The sequence below is a fragment of the Grampus griseus genome (assembly GCF_964374135.1).
Source record: "Grampus griseus genome assembly, chromosome: 12".
NCBI lineage: Eukaryota > Metazoa > Chordata > Mammalia > Artiodactyla > Delphinidae > Grampus > Grampus griseus.
In genome coordinates, this window is record NC_139006.1 from 73,308,528 (window position 1) to 73,331,310 (window position 22,783).

Here is a 22,783-nt window from a genome sequence, read left to right on the forward strand (position 1 = left end):
GCTTCTGGAGGCCGTGGGGCCGCCTCAGTTCCCGCGCCCACCCCAAACACCATCATTAGCTTGGTTTTTGGCCCTGCTCTCCTAAACGTTTACTATTAATTTTGGTCAGGCTAGTCCTGTCCCAGTTGATAGTTTAATGTTATCAACTCTTAATTTATCCGTCTTCTTGAGCGATTGTCATCTGAGTGGATTATATGTGTGGACCATACTGCTTTCTGCGAATTTGCTCATTTCACTGTCAACTTTTATTAGGGATTTTTAGTGCAGAATGATTTGAGGACAAAACCAGCACCAACAGCTAGCATTGGGAACAATGGTATATACAGTTATTTCTGCTATAATGCTTGCTTTGTGTTACTTCCATTTAACTGAGATCTGAAATGCAGTGCTTTGTCTGTGTTCTCATTGTGAAACTGGGTGAAAGTGAGAGCCAGAAAACAAACTGGTATACTTTTATTATTATTACTATTATTTGGTAATTATACTGTAGATGGAAAATTACAAAACTGCTGTCAGTGAGGCAGAAACAGTGTACCTAGCATCTGGGCTGACTGTTAAGTTGACAGTGTTTTGACCTCTGGATCAGTGGGTCTCATGCTGTCACAGGCTTTTGGTCTGTTTGAAATTTAAGCATGAGTAGATGCTATATTTACTCACATTTCCCAAGCCTTCCTCATCTTTTCCCTTGCTCCTCTTCTCCCTAAAACATGAGGTGAAACACATAGAATTGTTTTCCTTGTTACTCAGATAATTCCTCCTGTATACAGAGAGGGTGCCGAGCCCTAGGGCTATCTGAATCCTTACCAGGGCCCCAGTGTACCCCGTTTCTCACAGCCTGCGTTGGAGGCCTAGCCTTCACTCTCTGTGCCAGGATTGGGCAGAGAAGGGTGCAATGCAGGTAGCTGTCAAGTGTGAGTGTGATTACTTTTCAGCTTTATTTTCAACTTTCTCATGTTACCTGAGTATTGAAAAATAATGTTTTAGTTTAAAAAGTAGCAGTTCTCTGAGCAAATGAGTCTGCCCCAGACTAGAAATTAACCGCTTATTACCTAAGTACTGCAAACGTTTTCCATTTTCAGATGACATAAGTAAACTGTCAAAAGACACACGAGACTATTTAAATGCATTTTATTATACTGTTTTCTGTTCAGAAGGCAGGTCCTGTCACGTTAACCTGCTTTATCCTGTCGAAAGTAGCCTCAGCTTGTATAGTAGAGAGTTAGAGTTTTAAGATACATTTTTGTTTCTTTGATTTAAAGTAAGGAAGAAAAGACAGTCAGATTCTTGTAGACCACAGAGAAATCCTGGCCTGCCCCCATCCTCAAATGCATCTCCCCAGATCCAGAGAACGTGTGTCATCACTGTGAATTCCCAGTATCCCAGAGAAGCTAATGGCATCTGCTCCTCTGTGCTGTGAAGATCTGTCACCGTTGTCTCAGGAAGCAGAGAGGGCACATTATCTAAAACAGGGGCGGTGGATAAAACTGGAGGGAGAGCAATTAGGTAAACCCTAAAACTATTGCTAGCACACAAGTATCCAGGAAGAGAACGTCTGCAGTCCAGACAACTTGCTTGTTCTCAAGATGGAATGGAGTGGGAACAGGTAAACGGAAACGTGGGAGTCAGCACAGAGTCTGCGCACAAATACACATGCATCTGTGTGTGCAAACTAAAGAGTAGAACTTAATCTGATGTGATTTCCCAGGCACTGAATTCTCCCATTTCAGCAATATGGAAGCACTGTGATTTGGGGCTGTAGCCCACTCTGGCTCCCACCCTCGCCTGTACTTCTTTCTGTACCTACAGTGGGTGAGGCGCCTCAGCCCATGGAAATGGCTGAGTGCAGATTCCTGTAGCTCATCAGTGGTGGAGGGGACAGGGAGGGCAGAGGCTGCCGCCTGCTCTCACAGAGCCCTGGGGCCACAGGGAGCGCCCCGCTGCACAGTGCAGTGTGAAGGGAATGCGTCCCCTCTCCAAGGACTGGTACGAGAGAGGTCGCTATTGAAAGGTTGGTAATTGGGTGACCTTGTTACTCTAAAAGCATTTTTCATAGTCTTTGCAGTCAGACATTTCTATCGTAAAGAGCACTTTAATTAACAAAACCTCTTCTTGAATAATTTTGATACTTATTTTAGTTGACCTGCTAGTAACAGAGCTCTTTCACCCACCAACCGGTCCATAACTATTTTTATAGTTACGTGTGTTACAAACATACGGGCATCCAGTAGGGGAGCGTGTTTAAGTAATTCATTGTGAATTTTATGTGTATCGTGAAGGGTGTTTGTTAACATGTCTTGATGAGAGATCATGTGAAACTTCTCTTCAGCTTTAAGGAGCACATACTTTGTCTCCTTTTTCGACCTCCTGTTTTTATTTTTGTTGCTGTCTCTCCCTATAATAAAAGTGGTAGAACCACATCACTCTCCGAGAAGGAGAAGCTGCGGGGGTGGATTGGGGGATGGCCTGTAACCCTGACAGCGGTCCTCTGTCCTTCACGTGCATTTGCCCGGCGGCGGGGGGCGCGTTTTTGCTTGTTTATTCCTTGTGGACCCCCACCCTACTCCTCCCTTGGCCTTGGAATTAATTATTCAGAGCCCAGTTCAAATCCCGGTTCTTCCACCTCATAGCTGTGAGGTCTTGGCAAGTTTCTTAACTTCTCTAAACCTCATTTCCTCATCTGTAAACTGGAGATAATATTATCCACGTCATAGGTTATGATGAGAATCAGATGAGGTGATGTATCGAAGTTCATCTGTTTAAAGGACCTAGTTCACCACTTGGCTTAGAGCGGAATGGGCTCAATACATATGATAAACATAAAATGTTTTGACTTGAGTGTAGAAAACACTGGTTTTATTCCTAAGTAAGTGCAAGACATTCTGAGATGTCTGTGGAAATTCAGACATTATCATTCACTGCCTGGGATGAATGACGGTGTGGTAAAAGCGAATAGAAAACCTTCATTCAAAGAAACAGACTACCTGTGATAATGTAGGTGTCACCAGGATCTTATAATTAATGCATCTGTTGATTGGTTTTCGTTGCTGTGGCTTTGGAATATGTGTTATTAGAAAAGGAATGCTATTTTTAAATGATGCTTAACCTCATCATAGCTGCCTGTAATGTTCTTATTTTGTGACTGCAATAAACATTTTTTGGGATAAAATTTGTAATTTAGGCCTTTCAGGAGAGAACCAAGAAAGAGTTTTCAAGTGAGTTTCTGATTTTTCTTAGTTTAGGTTCCTCAGAAGTTTAAACCTTAATTTGTTTGCAATAGCTGAAAGAATAAAAAGTCTTTTGAAAATGTCTTAATTCTGTTGTCAGTACAAAAGATTGTTTCAGTTTTAGCTGGAGTCTATATTTTGAGGCTTTCTTTAACTGACTTTAATAAAAATTACACATTTTAGAAGGTAGTAGTAGGTACTTGTGGCACGAATGTCCAGATAGTATTCAGACACATTTTATCTTCTGCTATGTTAGGTTTATTTTTGGAATGGAAGTAATTGAGTTCTCTATTTATATTTACTTTGAGTTTTTTGTGTTTTAAAAACATGCCATGTTTGTTTAGTGCTTATATCTAAGGGGATGAAAACGATGTAGTGTGTTCCAGGTTTTCCTGGTTAGTGAATGGTGTAGAGCCCTTTCCACAGAGGATTTCAGTCTGTTTTAGTTTATATGTGATTAGATTTTAAGCTCTGTGAAGTTTCAATTTCATATCTGAATTTATGTATCTAAACTTGGTTCGTTGGTTTTAATCATAAGTCATAATGATCAGTTCATCCACTTAAGAAACCAGTTCATGTGCAAAAAAGAACAACTGATTGCTGCGGCCATTCTTTTTGCATTCCTGTGTTTCAGATCTCAAATAACTGAAGTGAAAAAAATTAAAGAAAGAAAGAAAGCTGGATTAACCACTAATTAATTTTTATTATTTTGAAGAAACTTTTTTGAGTTGTGGGAGCTCTACTGTCAAGATAGATGCCCATAAACTTGTATTTTAAAGTTAATTATACATTAAAGTAGATTTACTAACATACTTTATAAGGATACCTCTTCTTCACACTAAAAAAAAAAATGTAAACGTAACAAAATTGGAAGTCTACCTAATGCTAACAGTCTCTTTACATCGTACTTTGGGATGAGCATGACTACATAGTACATATTGTCTGTATTTTACAGGGACATTTTACATTGACCATTTAACTTTTAAGTTTGCTTTTTCTTTGGAAATCAATTATCCTAGTATTTGAAATGACCGCTGTATACTTATTTTGAGGTTTAACCAAGCTTCTTTGCATATTAGAAAATACTTCGTAGGACCAACCCTGTTTCCCCCTTTGGTTTATTTAGAAGACTTGCACTGTCTGCCAGATGCTGCTTCCTAACCAGTGCAGTTACGCATCTCATCAGAGAATCCACCAGCACAAATCTCCCTACACCTGCCCCGAGTGCGGGGCCATCTGCAGGTCGGTGCACTTCCAGACCCACGTCACCAAGAACTGTCTGCACTACACGCGGAGAGTTGGTTTTCGGTCAGTATATCATTCATTTCTGTGCAAATAAAGCTTATTCACGTCTGAGGGCACAGGGTTCTGAGTGGTCTGTGCACATCGTTTTCAGGGTCATACAGTGATACCTCGATTAACAGATCCTCTGGGAACCTGGCTCATTTGTAGTCGAGTTGATCTGTGTGAATCCTGTAATGTGGTATTGACTCTGGTCCACACGAAGCCGAGGGTCAATGGGACCCATCCTTCTAAGCAAAAGTGTGCAGGTGGTAAGGTTTGGCCTTGATTGACTGTTAGAGCCTTTATACTTTCTGTACCCTTTCTAGCATACTTCTGTTGTCACGCTCTCTGCATTTTAAGCCCTGCAAGAATGCAGTGCGTTTCTGTACCTCTGAATACTTGCTCTCATCAAAACAGAAAGGGTATGGATGGTCCCTTACTTTTATCTTGTCTTGTTAAAGGATTGGGTGTGTGTCCTTTCCTACCACCGCTCGTTGTGGAAGAGCCTTCCACCCCAGATCACCTTCCTTTATTCCTTCTTCTCCATTACCTGAGTCCAGGCTTCTCCCTCATCTCTGCACATCTTAACCGTGACCCCTTTCACTGCCCCCTAATATTCTCAGATGTGTCTTTTACAACATCTGACAAGGCTAATGTTAGTTTAGTCTTTTACAACATCTGACAAATCTAAATGTTAGTTTCGTATTGAGCGATGATGCATTTGAACTTGATCCTCCACTTTGTGACCTTCTGAAATGCATTCCTGTACCTTTTAGAAACATTTTATTCCTGTACATTTTGATCCAGTGAAGGTCCACCCAGAAAACACGTCATTGATATACAGTGTCTTTGTTAATAGAGGTATTACTGTATTGTGTATTTATCTTAAACTTGAACATTTGTTCACCTGGTATTGTTAATGTTAGACTGTTAATATACAATTATTTTTTTCTTTTAGTTGTGATACAGATATGATGTTTTATAAAAATGAAGGCCAGTCGGTATGATTTAAAAGTTTTATTTCAGTTAAATTTACGTTATGGCATCACCAATTTCTAGGTGGTTCAGTCCATTCTTCTAACACTAAGACTTATTTCACATTTTTATCTCACGCCTCCAAACCTGTGATGCACAGATATTTAATGGATTGGCAACCACCCTAGTAGAAAACCTTTGGTTTGGAAACTTAGAAACCAGGGTTTTTGTACCAGTTAGGCTCCTCATTGTGTGGTAATTCATGTGTTCTTCGTGCCTTGGTGCCCTGTCTGTAAAATGGGTGTGACGTTTGCCTCCATCTCTGTGGGCATGTTACAGAGCAAAACAGGATAGTCCAAAAGCATGCTAAGTGCTTAAGAGGAATGTTCCACATTGAAGGTGCCCTTGATTCCACAGAATTCATACACAGTGATACTTTGGTTCTTATCCCATGTTTTGAAACTCTTATTACTGGATTCTTTATTTAATGTAAAACTACAAGTGCAGTTCTTTTAACGGATGCCAATTTCCTCAGATATTTATAGTTGGTTTTTCTAATATAATGAAAGTGAACTTAAGTTGGAATGAATAAAGGAAGTAAGACTCCTATAATGCTAGCTATTCCTGGTATCTTTTTTTTTTTTTTTTTTTCCTGCGGTACGCGGGCCTCTCACTGTTGTGGCCTCTCCTGTTGCGGAGCACAGGCTCAGCGGCCGTGGCTCACAGGTCCAGCCGCTCTGCGGCATGTGGGATCTTCCCGGACCGGGGCACGAACCCGTGTCCCCTGCATCAGCAGGCGGACTCTCAACTACTGCGCCACCAGGGAAGCTCTATTCCTGGTATCTTTTCTAAATTAAAACAAAAACTCTGCCGGCAAGCTAAAAGTAATTAACTCAACTTGGAAAAGACCATCTCTTGCTTTTCTTTTCTTTTTTTTCCCCCCTCATTCACAGAGTTGCTTAAATTTGGCACTTTGAATTTTTACTAAAATTTCTGTGTTTAGTATAGACTTTTTTTCTTGCATTTGAGGGGTTACAAGAGCTATAAAAAAAACACTGTGTTTGTACATTCTGAAGTTTAGTTCATGTTTACCTCTTTAGGTAATAGAACAGAATGCGACCTGAGTTTTTTTCCTGTTGTTTCAAATAATGGTCCAGTCTGCTACTTGTCTGGGGTTCAGCAGCCCCTTGACCTTGTACATTTTCCCCTCCTTCTTTGGCTTTATAGTTTTTCCAATTAAAAAACTTCTTTATTTCATTTTTAGCCAGAGGAGCCTCTCTGGCGTGGCTCCCAGCCTGACTGTGTCAGGATCCCAGCCTCTTCCTGGTTTGGTGCCTTGTCTGCTCTCTTCCTGATCATACACTGCGTCTCCCAGATAGTGAGGAGGCCATTTCTAGCTTCTGGTTGACTTGGTAAAAGTCATTTATTTCTCTGAATTTTTCTGCTTCTTGATCCACTAGATCTGCGTCTAGGGAGGGGAATTATAGGATTGTATACTGTAAAATTTTTTTTTTAATGAAGAGAAACTTAATTGGTACCCGGAACACACAGGGCTTCAGCTATATTAAATATTTATTAATAGACTGGGTTTTTAGTAGCATTAGGATGCTGTATGAACCCTTCAAATTCTCCTTCTATTTTTCTGTCTTATTTGCGTTCCATATTGGCCTCTTCCACTTGTAGGCAGATATTTTACAAGTTTCTTTCAAGTTCTTTTAAGTTTTTCTCCTTTCTTTCCTCACGTTAAGGGGAGGGGGGCTTTCCCTCGGCCTCCATGAGGCTCTTCGGACCAAGCCTTAGCCACCTCCTTTATCAGCTGTAGGTTCTCTAACCTCCTGCTTGTTTTCTTAGAGATTAAATCTTCCTCTCCAGGCGACTTCAGAGAAACAGCCCTTCCTTGGTGTTTTGCCCTTTGAATACACCTTTGTACTCTTGATGGGGAAAATACTTTATGATTCACAATGTAGCAGATTCTTTTGTTTAATAGTTAGTAACCCATCTGTTTTTGTTTTGTGTTATCTTCCTCTTTCATAGGAATTACTGGCTTCTAGGGTTGGGAAGGACTAAAAAATTATCTATTCCAACTCTTCTCATTTAACAAATGAGAAACCAGCCCAGAGAGGATCAGTAACCTGTTCAAGAAAACCCAGGTTCTAGTTAACTCAGAATTGTTGCAGTGTGCTTGGGTGGCTTTATTGCCTAAAACAGTAGGTCAAGTAGATAGGACAGAGGAGCATTCTGTATTTATTCTCCTATATTCAGTGCTTTTAATGTATATGCTGCTGAACATGATGCCGTAAGTCATTTAAAATGCTAAGGCATTAATTATGATTTTTATGAAATGCCCGCAAAGCTTAACATGGCAGGCTTTATAGAGCACGTGTAGTTTAGAGTGTGTCACTCCTGTACGACTCTGGAAGCTGCTCCTTGAATTTGGAGGGAGGTTCTAAGAACAGAAGTGTCTTAGATGTCAACGCCATCGAGCGCTGCCCCTGGAAGGCAGCCCCAACTGCAGTCTTCCTCCCCCAGGTCAGCCCTCACATTCACACCAGGACACATCTGCCGGGTGTGTGAAAGGTCTGCCCCTGCAGACCCTCGAGGGTCGACAGAGAGACCGCTCTCAAATAATTTTCAGGTGTGAACAAAGAAGGAAGACTAGGTGATAGATGGGTGGACTGTTAAGGGGTGCTGGGCGTCCTTGCGTGAGAAAGGTGAGGCTGGGGGGAAGTGTCTCCAAGTTCTAAAGTTTGTTTCTGTAGGACTAGATTTGAGTGAGGAGTGAGCTAATCATCAAATTATTAGAAATTCAAGAAGAGGTTAGATAGAGAGGCAATTTACATAGGGAGGTTGGTTTTTCAGACGGTTTATCTTTCACGTCATTTGTTAAACTAATGTAAGTGTACTTAAATTGAATTTCCAGGAGACAAACACACTAGGTGGTTGACCTTCTCTGTAGCCGCCAGGAACGTTCAGTGCCTCCTGTGTGGTCACGACACTGCGGCTGTGGCTTTGGAGCCAGTACTCATGCATTCCTCTGGGTCCAATGGCATATAGGATTCCAATGGCATATAGGATTAGATAGCAAAGCTTTCTTCCTTTGGGTATTGGGGATGGGTGGGAACCTCAGAATCCAGCGTGCGGGGGTCCTCTCAAAGCCAGCAGTCGTAGGGTCTTGCTGTGCTGCTGGCCTTGACGTGGCCCCATGGTCCATTGGTCTCACCACAGCCTGGCGTCTGGATGTTCATTCTTAGAAACTTGAAAGATGCTCAGAAAATAGTCCATTGGAGTGTTAGTTTTCTTCTTCATGATCTTCCTTCTCAAATATATAAAAATAATTTGATCTGTTACAAACAGAAAAAACCCACACGCTTAAAAAAGCTCCTAAGAACCTTAAAGGGCTATTTGTTCATTTTACCCAGTTTTACACAGTTAAGTTATACATGTTTAGTGGTCTCGTGCTAACGACTGTGTGTTTATTTTCTAACAGATGTGTGCATTGCAATGTTGTGTACTCTGATGTGGCCGCACTGAAGTCTCACATTCAAGGTTCTCACTGTGAAGTCTTCTACAAGTGTCCTATTTGTCCAATGGCGTTTAAGTCTGCCCCAAGTACACATTCTCATGCCTACACGCAGCATCCCGGCATCAAGATAGGAGAGCCAAAGTAAGTCATGCTGCCTTTCGCCTTTTACCCCACTCCTTTATTAGTAATTTAGAAGAGGTGGTAGTTCTGTGGGATATAATTTAAGATATGAAAAGTTATGCTGCTGTGCAGATTTTGATGCTCTGCGAAGTATAGCTCGTAACTCCCTAAACCTCTCAGTCCTGTCCAGGGGGGACTCTTTGCCCTAAAATGTCACTTACCATTCATGCGCTTGTCATCAGTTTCTGCTAAACAGGTGAATGTTTATCATTTTTGTTCTTTTTCTTAAGATGATTTTGTTCTTTTTCTAAGATGATTTTAATAGGTTCTTGGAAGGCTGTAAAAAACTGTCCTCTTTCAATTTTCATAGTTTCTTATACACTTTTCACAGTAACATTTATAAGATGAAGTCTACTTAAGACACTGGTTCCTGCATTTTAACTTCATAGCCGATGTAAATCCTTGATTAGTAAAAAGTAAATTTCATCTTTTGCTTGATTTCGCTCTTAATTTTGTCAGTGTTTGCCTCGTTGAGTTTGTGCTTCAGCAGGCAGTTACGGGCTGCCCGCCTGCAGTGGTGGCCAGCTTCGCAAAGACGAGGCAGTGAGGGCGCTGGGGTCAGAATCCTGCTGCCACCCACCAGCTGAGTGACCTTGGGCTGGCACTGACCCCTGTAAAGTGAGGGTCACGCTTCTGTCCCCGGGTTTGTGTGAGGATAAAGCAGGGTGAGGTCTTTAAAATGCATGGCGCGTGGCCCCTCTCTCTGGCACACGGAGAGCCCGTAGCCTCGGCACCTCCCCTGCTTCCTTGGTCCCTGGATGTGCACACAGCCCTGGATCAGATGCCCGGCCTGATGTTCACTTTCTTCCTGTGTTGTTTGCGGCAGTGTGGAATTTGATAATTATGTGAGGCTAGATTTGCTGCCTCAAACCTATTGGTGTGTTTTGTCTAAAACTCTATAATCAAGGAAGCATTGGGGGAAGATATGTGGATATGCCATATTATGTATGTCTGGCTTTCATGTAACATTTAGTTTGGGAGAAATGTCATTGGCTAAACACGATAGAAGTGACTCTGTTTACTAAAAAACTATGAGAAAATGGAATTTTATTCTAATAGGACCTTCACTCTGATCTTTGTAGATCTTCAAAATGAAACACATTACAAATTAGGGGATCCACATACGACTTGGTGTCTTGACTCCGAAGACAGACATTAGTGAAACGTCAGTTAAACAGCCTTCGGTGTTCCTGGTCATCAGCCTTTCGGACAATAGCATAGTCTGCCCTACCCCCTACTCTCTCCCCCCACAACCCCCCGGTGAATATAGTTTTTGACTTGTTTTTTTTATTCAAGTAAATAAAACTTTATTCACTGGAATGTGCATGAAATCTGGAACAGTGGTTGTTACCTGGGAATACAGCATAGCAAACGATTAAAGTAAACTAAAACAATATTCCTCAAATTTGAGTAATGTATAGGAAAAAAATCATTCCAGTATTTTCTTAAAAACTTTTCTCTACTACAGTGGTTTTTTAACAGGTGCAAGCCCAAAGGTAGGCATTAACGATTGAGTTTTAAACTATAAAACTAAAACAAATTTACAAATAAAACACAGCAAAACTCCCAGACCAGTGAGCACAGCTAACAGCATTAATTCAGGGTAATGAGTCAAGACCTCACTGCAGCAGCAGATGCTGCTCCTCGGGCCCTGTGATTGTCACCCGTACTACAGGTGCCACCTTTCCCTATGCACACTCTATAAAGCCTGGCTTCCTGTGCCATGCTGGGAGCTGCTTGGCCTACATTTGACCCAGAAGCTTTCGTTCGACATTAGATCTCTGTTCTGTTAAAGTTATAGCCCCACGTAAATAAGTAGCTCCCACACCAGTAGAACATCAGGCATGAAATCTCCCAGCAGTCTTTGGTTAACTGGTTTTATGCAAATGACTCAGAATCTTTGGTTAAGGTGGTTTTATGCAGATGACTCAAAATTATGCAGATGATTTACATTAATTTTTAAAGATCAATATGAAAATCCCACCTCCCATTTCCTTTAGAGAATATATGGAAGTCTGAAAATACACCCATGAAGAGTCCCAGCACCTCAACTTGAAAAGCACAACATAAGACTTTTATTTCACAGATGTAGTGATTATTATGTGCAGGTACCATTCCAGTGCTTTGTTTTCCAGTGTGTGGTCAGGCATGTTTCCCTGCTGTGTCAAAGGGAACTTTGAACACCCTTTAATCTTTTCTGGGTAATTTAAGATCATTTTGAATGTCCACTACTAGGTTTTATGGGGATACAGTCTTGTGACTTTTTATATCTTCCTCGACGTCTGATTAACCAGCCGTTTCTTTGGGTGCTTTTCCCTTCCTTCCATTTGCCTCTTCTAAATGTATATAAATAGAGCAATGAGGACTTCAAAGTGAATTGTATGAGACGGAGTTGTTCTTTTTTTTGTTTCATTTTGTTTTTTTAAAGAGTCTGAGTGCCCTCATCCATGACACTCCTGGGTCTCCTATCATGAGTGCCCAGCTGATTGCTATGTGATTGAATATGGGCCCTGAATCCAGATTATTTGCTCTGCCATTTACTGGCAAGTTGTTTAATTTTTTATGTCTCAGTTTCTTTTCTTTTCTTTCTTTCCTTTTTTTAAAAAAAGATTTATTTGGTTGCACCAGGCAAGCTCCTTAGTTGCGGCTCGCCGTTTCCTTAGTTGTGGCGTGCATGCTCCTCAGTTGTGGCATATGAACTCTTAGTTGCGGCACATGGGATCTAGTTCCTTGACCAGGGATCCAACCCAGGCCCCCTGCATTGGGAGTGCAGAGTCTTAACCACTGCGCCACCAGGGAAGTCCCAAGAGATGGAGTTTTGGAGCAAGTTCCTGAGAAATAAAACGGTACAAAACTACAGTAGCGGCGTGGTGGAGGACTTTGATTCAGACGAAGCTGAATTTAAAGCACGGCCCTGGGATTTACACAGCATCAAGCAGATTCTCTAATCTCTGAGCCCGTGTCCCAGCTGTGAGGGGGCAGTGGTGCAGATCCACCTAATGGAGGTGTGGGGATGTGTCCTACTCGGACGGTGCCTTGTACCTGGCTGTACTCACTCAGTGGCGATGGAGGCAGTTGACAGCAATTCTGAGCTTAGAATCCTTTACTCATGTGTTTTTACATTTGTTTCAAGGGTAGCACTCTGTCCTGACTGAGGGTGGGTTTTTGGACTGACTTTTTCCTTTCCACCTCCTGTTTTTCTTCCCCTACCTTCCATCCCCTGCCTCCCCACCCCTGCAGATTTTTTCAGCCACCTCCTCCCTCCTTTGTTCTAGTCCAGTTATCCTGCCATTCACTCAAGTCTTGCAGTTGGGTCAAGTCAAACTTTTAGGTTTATCTTTCAAAGTACCTCCCCTGCATCCAGCCACACTGTCCCCAGCATGCTGTGCCCGTGTAGACTCCACCTTTGTGCGCACTGGTCTCCCTGTCTTTTTTCTAATTAATTAATTAATTTATTTATTTTGGGCTACGTTGGGTCTTCATTGCTGCATGTGGGCTTTCTCTGGTTGCGTCGAGCGGGGGCTACTCTTCGTTGCAGTGAGCGGGCTTCTCCTTGCGGTGGCTTCTCTTGTTGCGGAGCATGGGCTCTAGGTGCGCAGGCTCAGCAGTTGTGGCTCGCGGGCTCTAGAGTGCAGGCTCAGTAGTTGTGGCGCACGGGCTTAGTAGCCCCGCAGCATGTGGGATCTTCCCGGACCAGGGCTCGAACCCTTGTCCCCTGCCTCGGCAGGCAGATTCTTAACCACTGCGCCACCAGGGAAGTCCTGGTCTCCTTTTCTTGAACAAAAGCCCTCCCTCCTCTCTGCCCGCCAGTCTCCCTGTGGTTCTTTCCTGCACTGTAGCAATAGTTGGAGAGTCTGCTCTGTGGTCACGGCCTATCACTATGTCTGTCAGGTTCGTGGTACCCTTATTTGGACTTTTCTTTTTTGACATTAGCACCAGATTTTATTTTATTTTTTTATTTATTTATTTTTCCGGTACGTGGGCCTCTCACTGTTGTGGCCTCTCCCGTTGTGGAGCACAGGCTCCGGACGCGCAGGCTCAGTGGCTCACGGGCCCAGCCGCTCCGTGGCATGTGGGATCTTCCTGACCGGGGCACGAACCCGCGTCCCCTGCATCGGCAGGCGGACTCTCAACCACTGCGCCACCAGGGAAGCCCCCAGTTTTTAATTTTTTAATCGTTTCTATCTTACAGAAAAGTTGAAAGAGCACTGTGGAGAACTCGTGCGTCCCCTTCACCCGTATCCCCCAGTTGTTAGCATTTCTGACATTTGTTTCATCCTTTCATTTTCTTCTTTCTGTATCTCTCCCTGTCTCCTATTTAGGAATAATGGGGCATCATGACATAAATATTTGAGTGTGTTCTGCCTCTCCTCCCCAAAAGGACACTCATGTATATTATTACTACCATCTAGCCTCCCAACCAGGAACCAGCATGGATTACATTACCAACCAGTTCATAGATCCCATGAAAATTTCTCTAGTTGAGATATTGTCTTTTTTTTCCCCTTTCTTTCTGGTACAAAATCTAGTCCAGGAGCACATTTTGCATTTAATTGTTCTGTCCCATCAGCGTGCTTCCATCTGGAGCAGTTGCTCAGTCTTTCCCCCTCTCATCCAGCAGAGGATACCGGTCTTGTGTTCTGAGGATGACCCTCCTTCCCGGCCCGGCCCCGCTTTCTCATAGTTGGACTCAGGATACATTCTCAGGCAGGAATCTCCTCATCAAATCCCATCGAGGATGCTCACCGCCTACCTGTCCTTCTAGGGATGTTACCCTCCATCATCTAGTCCAGTTGGCAGCGGCCAGATTTCTGCACTGTGAGGTCACCATTTCCCCTTAGTTTTTTTTTTTTTTAAGGATAGCTAATTTTTTTTTTTAATTTTTTTATTTGGCTGCATCGGGTCTTAGTTGTGGCATGTGGGATCTTCCTTGTGGTATGTGGGATCTTTTGTTGCAGCACGCGGGCTCTTTGTTGCAGCGCGAGGGCTTAGCTGCTCCGCGGCATGTGTGATCTTAGTTCCCGGACCAGGGATCGAACCTGCGTCCCCTGCATTGGAAGGAGGATTCTTAACCACTGGACCACCAGGGAAGTCCCTCCCCCTGGTTATTTGTTAGTGGTTTGTAGGGTGTATTCCAGTATTACACCAAAAACCTGTTCCTCAGAAAAATGCTGAAGTAAATAGATTATGTCCTGTCTTATACTTTCTTTGCAGTTCAGTAGAAGGCAACAAAGCAAAACAAACAGAACCTGAAAGGAATGTAGCATGAATAAAACAAGCCGTGCCATTTTTCATGAAAGAGTTATTTCTGAAAGTGTAAGAATAGAGTCCTGAGAAAATATTTAGCCTAGCTAGTAAGTCTTAGTACTTTTCTTGAGGCTATTCTGCTAATTACAGAAAAATCAGGAAATATAAGCAAGCAAAACAATAAAAAATTACCATCCAGCAGAGATTATGATAGTTATATACCATTTGTTTCTTTTCTATACCCTTTAAACAAATGTGGTCGTATCCCGCATACTGTCTTGTTACCTGTTTTTTAATTTGCATGAAGATCATTCCATGTCATTGGTATATGTCTGCATCATAATTTAAAAAAAATCATACATTATTGTTCTTATTTAACTACTTATATTACTAGACGTTTGGGTTATTTCCAGCTCTAAGCTATTTCAGACAGTGAGGAGATGCACATCTTCGTCGCATCTGGTAAACTTAAGGGTGACACATCATTAATGTACCACCTTTGGGCTGAATGATGAAATCCTGTAAACCTTGTCTGATCTTAAAAAAAAAAAACCTTTCTCCCATCAAGGGGGCTTGTGCTCTGTGCCAGGGTAACTGACATGTCAGGACCTTCTAAAAACATGTCACTCACGCCAATTAAATTTATAAATTTCATGTGGAAAAAGAAAACAAGTTAAATCTATAATTTGGGGGTATAGAAATAGAGAGCGAAGTCCGAAGGTACGTGAGAAGTGCTCTCTTAAGAAAACCCTGCGAGGAGACGAGTGGTTTCAAGAAGAAAGCCATTCCTTTTTTTTAACTTTTCTGTAGAAATAGCAAACAACCTCAGCTTTTTCTTTCTCATGTGGCTCACACCTTTGGTCAGGGTTTCTCTGCCATTTTCCTAAGCTGCTCTTCGGTATTCTTTGTTCTGGTGATCCTGGTTGTTCAGAGGAAACACAGGTGTCCCTAGGGCCTCCCTTAAGGCCCAGGACGACCCTGTTGGGAAAGGGTGACCTCCTGTGGGCAGACGCGCTCACCAGTGACCCAGTAAATCCCTGGGGGCAAAGGTTGGCAGCGGGGAGGACTCTCTCCTGACGGCCAGAGGAAAGTGTGGATGGATAAAGGAATTATGTCCAGAAGGTTCAGAGCTGCTGAGTTAACTTCAGGAGGCTGCTTGGTAGTAACATATTAGGTAGGGAAATGGTTTGTAGTGGATAGTGAGTATTTTAAACCATTTAGAGCACAGTAGGCACTCAGGTGTTGAAGCAGCATTTGATTTGTGGATTTTATTGTATGCGTCTTTATTTTCATGCATAATCGCTTCCTGGTGCAGGGCTTTCGTTGTTAAGAACAGGTATAGAAATAGTGATGTTCAAGTGTAAAATTACTACTAACTCTGAAAGAAAACCTGGAACAAGTAACAGTGTGTTCAGGCATCCAAGACGTGTGGGCCTGCTTAGTTCATCAGTCAAATTCTCTCAAGTTAGGGTACTACCATCAGGCTGTGTTCCTTGTCTGATCTTTAAAAATATTTTAAAAAAATCAAGGATGCTTTTGCTCTGTGTTAAAAGTAGCTTACGAGTAAAGACCTTGTAAAACCATGTCAGTTGTAGATCTGTGGGTAGTAGAATGATTTCTAAGCAAATGTGATCCAGTGCCTCTATCCCAAAATGTTAAGTTGAGCTGCACTCCAGTGATGCCAGCTGCCTTCGAAAGTTTGTTTCAAAGCTAAACTGCTCTATTCTTTTTATTGTGTTTGTCTGTTCTTGCTGCTTCTGCCTCCTGAATTCTTGGATGTGAAGTAGTGGTTCCTTTGGCCTGAGAGATGAGGGCTGACTGACATTTCCCTGCACCTCTTCTGTTTTAGAATAATATATAAGTGTTCCATGTGTGACACTGTATTTACCCTGCAAACCCTGCTGTATCGCCACTTTGACCAACACATCGAAAACCAGAAGGTGTCTGTTTTCAAGTGTCCAGACTGTTCTCTCTTATACGCACAGAAGCAACTCATGATGGACCATATCAAGGTGTGTGCGCATCTCTTACATCCTTTAAATGAACCGCAGATCCATTCATTGGTCATAAATCAAGGCTGAGCTGCAGATTCCGGTAAAGCATGTGCTCTGTCGAAGGAAGGGATGGACGCTGGTCGTTGGTAATGAGCAATTTACAACATGCTGTCATCACGAGTTCACTTAACTGAGGGATGCTTTTTATTCCCGAGCCCTGGTCTGCATACCATGAAAAATCAAAGCAAAGTAACAAATGCATGCCCTGACTTTAAAAGAATAATCAAGCTTTAGGTTTTTTTTTTCCCCCATATGTGAAAATGAAGGCTGTGAAGTTTACTTTTTTGAGAACTTGGTGTTATGTAGGATTTAGAAATAGACAGGGACTCTGATGAATTATGTTAATTTGTATAAATACTGGTGTGTTTAGAAAAATGAAGGTTTTCCCTTGAAATTACTTAAGCAGTTAAGTTTGCATTATAATTGATGCCCTGGATCTTGTAGTCTTTTTTTTTTTTTTAATCAAGTTTGCATGTAAACTGACAGTGAAATGTCCAGGATACAGCACAGTATCTGGCACCTGCTGGGTGTTCAGTTAATGAAATGAATAAATGTCCAGTTTGGACGAACCACTCTCCAGTCCCCAAAAGGGGCACCTAAATCTCTTTATAGCCTTTTAAGCTCACTAAGGACAGAGCTTAGTCCTAGCCTCTTAACTGTCCACTGTGAGAGGTTAAGCAGTTTGATTCCTGTGTCATTAGGAGATAATATCCATTGGCTCTCAGAGATTAAAGTGACTTCCTTTTTAAAAAGAGAACAGACCCAGTATTACATAAACTCAATCCCTCTTTCTCTTAGTTTTTCTGTTTTTAAATGTATTATACAGAAAAGTTCAGTTTAAAGAGCAAACCAAGTCTCTAAATTATTCTAACCTCATGTTAGTTAAATGAATGGACTCTTAGTTCTTGAAAGTTCCCGTGTTGAGTGTATATGAGCATAACTGCCTAAAACCTCTCAGAGAGGCCACTCACTAGAAGCCACTCACTAGAAGCCACTCACTAGAAGCCAGGTGAAGGTGGTGACGGCGTGGCATTACTAGGACGAAGAAAATGCATGGGAGAAGTGTTTCCTCATTCTCACTTTAAGTACAATAAAATCCTCTGAAGATGTTTTAAAGATTCTTACTAAAATTACAAAATTATCTTGACAATAAATATTTAATGAATGATCAGGAGAAACTACATACTGCTAATAAAAACACAGGGACATAGGAATCAGACCCAGATATTTTACATGTACGATATGCGGGTTGGGTGGGGTGCGAGGAAAAGAAGAAAAGTTGCTTCTTAGAGGCTTTTAAAGTATTTGTTTTCTGGAACTCGTGTTACATCTGGAAGTGGGGTCATCCCACTTGTGGTTAGGGTCTTCCTTGTGTTAATACTGAATTTGGAGGAATACAAGGTTCCAAGAAATAGAGACTGAAGAAAACTGGTAAACCCTGTGGCCACAAGGAGGAGAGAACTGTGTTTATTCATCTGAACCTTCACGAGACTCCATGGTACAAAAACAGTGGGAATGCTCACTTTTGTTCTTATTTCAAGTATGTTCTGTATGTTCGAAAATATTATCCTGCCCTTACGTGTTTGGGGCTGGGTAAGGATAAAGCTAGTTTTAGGGGCACCCTGTTTTTGTTTTTTACATGTATGTATATATCTAGCTTGTGAATTTATTTACATTGTCTAATACTAGCGCTGTTCAGTTTTTCATGAGGAAGAAATTAAGAGAAAGGAGCCCAGGAACCCTGTTTCTCTACATACATATTTATTTAGAGGTAGATTTTTATTTGCCCAATTTAATCCAATTTGTATAATTTCTTTGTTCCACCACAGTGTGGACTTATTCACTGTGTGGGACCCCTGTGCTCCATGTTGGCATCTCCATTTAAAGTAAACCTTCAAGTTATAGTCATTCAGGTTTTTTTTGTTTGTTTTTTTTGTGTGTGGTACGCGGGCCTCTCACTGTTGTGGCCTCTCCCGTTGCGGAGCACAGGCTCCGGACGCGCAGGCTCAGCGGCCATGGCTCACGGGCCCAGCCGCTCCGTGGCACGTGGGATCTTCCCGGACCAGGGCGCGAACCCGTGTCCCCTGCATCGGCAGGCGGACTCTCAACCACTGCGCCACCAGGGAAGCCCCATTCAGGTTTTTTATTGTTGCAGGAGCTAAGGAAGCATTAATTCCAGAAGAATTAAGTTGTATTTCTTTTATTTAAAAAAGACATTCATCCTTAAAAAATAATTTTATTTTTACTTAAAATATAAAAACAAAATGAGTAAATCAGAAATTCTCATTTTTGCACACATTCCATTGCTCTGTGGTCACAGCAGCACTTTTTGCTGCCTTTCTGGAGTTTCTATAGCATAAGGCTATCTTAGAATACTTTGATACTTTACCCTCTCTTCAACTTTTTAGTTAGTAAAAGTGCATTTGCCTAGAACCTTATGAAAAGTACATCAGAAGATTTGGGGTTTGTTTTCTTTGGGTTTTAAGTGGTTAAAAATGTAAAAATTTGGCTTCTGTTTTGAAAAGGACCATTTAAACACAGGCCTCTGCACTGCATGGTGGAAAAGAAGCAAATGCACAGTGTTTGGTGTCAAGAGATGACATCTCTCCCCAGATTTTCTCTTTGCAGAGGCACATTAGACATTCAGCCCAGGCCCTTTTCACAGCCCAGTTTAACGATTGTCTGGGGAGACCTATAACCTCTGCTCATGAGGAAATTATAGAAGCCCCATTTTTCCCGCTGGGGTGAGACGGTATTGAAGAAGGTTGGTTAATTCTTGGTACAATTTAGAGAAGAGCCTGCCTTGAGAAAGTATGCTGGTGAGTTCGCCAGAGGAGCAGCTTCTTACCTGAACACTCAGAGTAGGGAGCTGAGGTCTGTGCCAGTGTGAGTCTCTGTGGCCCAGGGCACTAGCCGTGCTAACACGAGTTAGGACGTGTCCTGTTGTCTTTCTGAAGATTCAAGAACTCAGAGGATACTGATATGAGACAGCCCCATCCAAAGATAAATTGTAAATTGAGGCACAGACATATTTGCTTGCTTTCTCTTTTTGGACTCCAGGCTTCTAGAACACAAACAAAACAGAAACCAAAGCGAGGGCTTCAGGATCAAATTGCACTAATTTTACGCCAGTGGAATTTGAAATCCTGTGAGTTTAAGTTGAGGCTATGGAGGCTACTATGTTAATGATAATAAACAGGCAGTTTAGAAAGGCTTTTTGAGCAGCTACTGTGTATAGTTCACATGTCTGGGTGCTATCAGTAAGAAGGGATGGATTGGGATAGGGGTAGAGAGATTAAAATTACCAAAAATCCCCCCAGCAAAAACCCAAACTGTAAGAAGTATTTCAAGAATGTGAAAGACCTTCGAGGGAGGGAGAAAGGTTTGCTATTAACACATTGGTCTCAGGTGTTTGTTAAAGTTGGTTAGCTAAGGGTTTTGAACCCCTACCAGTATATTAGCCTATTTAAACATTTTTGGGTAGATGTGAAAGTAAAATGTTCTTCACCAGAAGTGGTCTGTGGTAGAGAGGACTCACTCTGGTACATTGGGGGATGACAGAGTGCCAGGAATGATTTGGACTCAATACAGAAGTCTTTCTTTTCAAATTTTAAAATGGCACAAGCAAATAAGCTTTTAAAAATTACTTGGAACAAGAAACGCATAACTTAGAGCAACTGTAAAAGTTAATACTCCTTTATTTCTTTTTATGTGTATATCTTGCTTAGGTTTTCATCTTGCTATATTAAAAAATATTTCTGAGTGAAAATAAAATCATACTGAAATGTCTATAATGTAGTAAGATAGTCCACATGTGCTTTCTTTTAGTGGTGTGACTTGTGAAAGATATTTCTTTTTTTTTTTTTTATAACATAGTCTATGCATGGAACATTGAAAAGTATTGAAGGGCCTCCAAACTTGGGTATAAACTTGCCTTTGAGCATTAAGCCCACAACTCAAAATTCAGCAAATCAAAACAAAGAGGACACCAGATCCGTGAACGGGAAAGAGAAATTGGAAAAGAAATCCCCATCACCCGTGAAAAAATCTTTGGAACCCAAGAAAGTGGCCAGTCCTGGGTGGACGTGTTGGGAGTGTGACCGGTTATTCACGCAAAGAGATGTTTACATTTCCCACGTGAGGAAGGAGCATGGGAAGGTAAGTGACGAGTGAAATCCTCCCTGTCAGTGTAAGGAGGACACTCCAAGACGTGGGTGCTTGCTTGGCTCTGCTGGTAATTAGTAGGATGACCTCTAAAATCACTCATTATCTCTGAGCCTCAGTTTCTTAGTCTATAAAATGGACTCTCTGGGATTTCCCTGGTGTTCCAGTGGTTAAGACTTCGCACTTCCATTGCAGGGGGCACGGGTTCGATCCCTGATGGGGGAGCTAAGATCCCACATGCCGCGTGCCGTGGCCGAAAGAATTTTTAAAAAAAGACTCTCCAAGTCCTTATAATCTTGTGTGATTTTGCTGATAACGCCTTCACTTGTCCTCCCCGGGGCCAGCAGGGAGTTATCCACCACAGCCGTGTTTATAGCTGAGGAAACGGAGAACCATGATAAACCAAGGTTAAAAACATTTGAATTTGCCTGTTAGCTCTATGACAAACAAAGGAGAAAGGAGGAGAGAAAGAAAGTGGGTGTTCTGAAAACTGTAACATTTGTCTGACTTCTGTGATTCTCTCCTGAGTTTGGTGATAGGAGAAGGACCTCAGCCATAAACCATCCAGGAGAAGCTCTGTAACTCAAAATCTCCGAAAAATCTGAGTGTGCATACTTTTTCTTTTTAAAATAATAAGTATACATCTCTAACTACTACGGATTTTTTTTAATGCCCGTTATTAGACTTAATAAAAATAGCAAGATTATTTTTTAATATTACTCTCATTGTCTCAAAGTTGGTTTGTTCCAGTTAGGATCCAAAGAGTCTGCTTTGCTTTTGGTTGTTGTATAACTTAAATCTCTTATTCTCTAGCATTCCTTCTTCCATTTTGTTTTATTTTTTAATGTGCTGTATATGTTGGAAAAATTGGGTTATCTGTCCTGTAGTTGTCCCTCACATTTCTGGACTTAGGTAATTGCTTCCTTTTGACATTGTTTGTTTCTCTTTATCCCATAATTCCTAGAAATTGGATTAGATTCAGGTTGAATTTTTTAGATGGGAATACGTCATCGTTGCTGTATTTTTGTTTCACATCCTGAGGCACCTAATACCAGCTTGTCCTACTTTTGGTTCAGATGACACTGTACTTTTAAAGAAACCATCTTATTGCTTTAATTTAAGCCAATAAAACCAAATAGTTATTCTTGGGGAACCTGTGTAAAAAGTGCATAAGAATTGGTTTGTGATTAGTATATACTAGATCCTTGAAAAGTCTGTTTCTGTAGCATTTACGAATTAATTAAAAGCATTACTTTTGTATTCTCATTTATGCTGTTTATTTGAGGTACTCATGAAGCTGGCATGTTTGGCCTTCCTGCCATCCAAACAATGTAAACTTGCCTTTGAGCGTTGATCACAATGATCACAGATGGCAAAAAGATGTTTTTTTATTATATTTTGTCTAGCTACACTTAATTCAGTATCTCCTCATGTAAGAATTAGTTACTTAGAGAATATAAATGGCTTTAGCAGCAAGCACATCGCTCATTTAACTGTCTCAACCTTAGGCTCCCCTCATGGGCTGTAGCATCTTAGAATATTTGTGCTAAATATTTGGTAGTTCTTTTGCAGCAATATTTGATAAACCTAGTATATAAATACATGACCTGTAGTTCTTTCAGAGCCCAGTGTGATGATTCTAGGAAAAGTCTTCTTTTCTTGGCATCCAAACTGGATTTAACAAATGTTGAAACGAGAGCAGACGGTAATAATTATCTGGTAGTCCGAACCGTTCATTTCTTATACATTTGAGATTTCTGTAACCAACTTGGAACCTTTCAGAATTATTTTCTTTCCTTTTTTTTTTTAATATCTTTATCTTGCACGTCTGACAATTATTGGGTCTAGAATATAACATGAAGAGACAGCTCGTTGAAAGAGTTGGTGGGATGAAATGTCACACCTTCCTGCGGGACCACAGCCGGCGGTCTGCGCATGCGCGCCGCGCACGCGGTGTGAGCCCTGACGTTCGGGGCACCGCTCGTCACCGAGGAAATGTTTAGCTTAGCAGGATTTTAGGATTAGCTTTGAAGAAGTTGAGACTCTCTGCCTTTTGGAGTGAGGCACATGAGGTTAGATTACAGCTTCAATGCTGTTCACTTGGGCCTCCTGAAAGAACCAAAGGGAGGTGG

General features: G+C 41.6%; 1 protein-coding gene across 8 annotated transcripts in view; it reads left to right on the forward strand.

Moving 5' to 3' along the window:
* ZNF532 (zinc finger protein 532) overlaps positions 1 to 22,783 on the forward strand; it is a 108,800-nt gene that overhangs the window by 59,694 nt on the left and 26,323 nt on the right. For all 8 annotated transcript variants that reach the window (XM_082667831.1, XM_082667830.1, XM_082667834.1 and 5 more), the window contains 4 exons: positions 4,351 to 4,532; positions 8,971 to 9,147; positions 16,283 to 16,445; positions 20,364 to 20,645. In XM_082667831.1, coding sequence (XP_082523957.1) covers positions 4,351 to 4,532; positions 8,971 to 9,147; positions 16,283 to 16,445; positions 20,364 to 20,645 — 804 coding nt within the window. The remainder of the gene's footprint in view (positions 1 to 4,350; positions 4,533 to 8,970; positions 9,148 to 16,282; positions 16,446 to 20,363; positions 20,646 to 22,783) is intronic.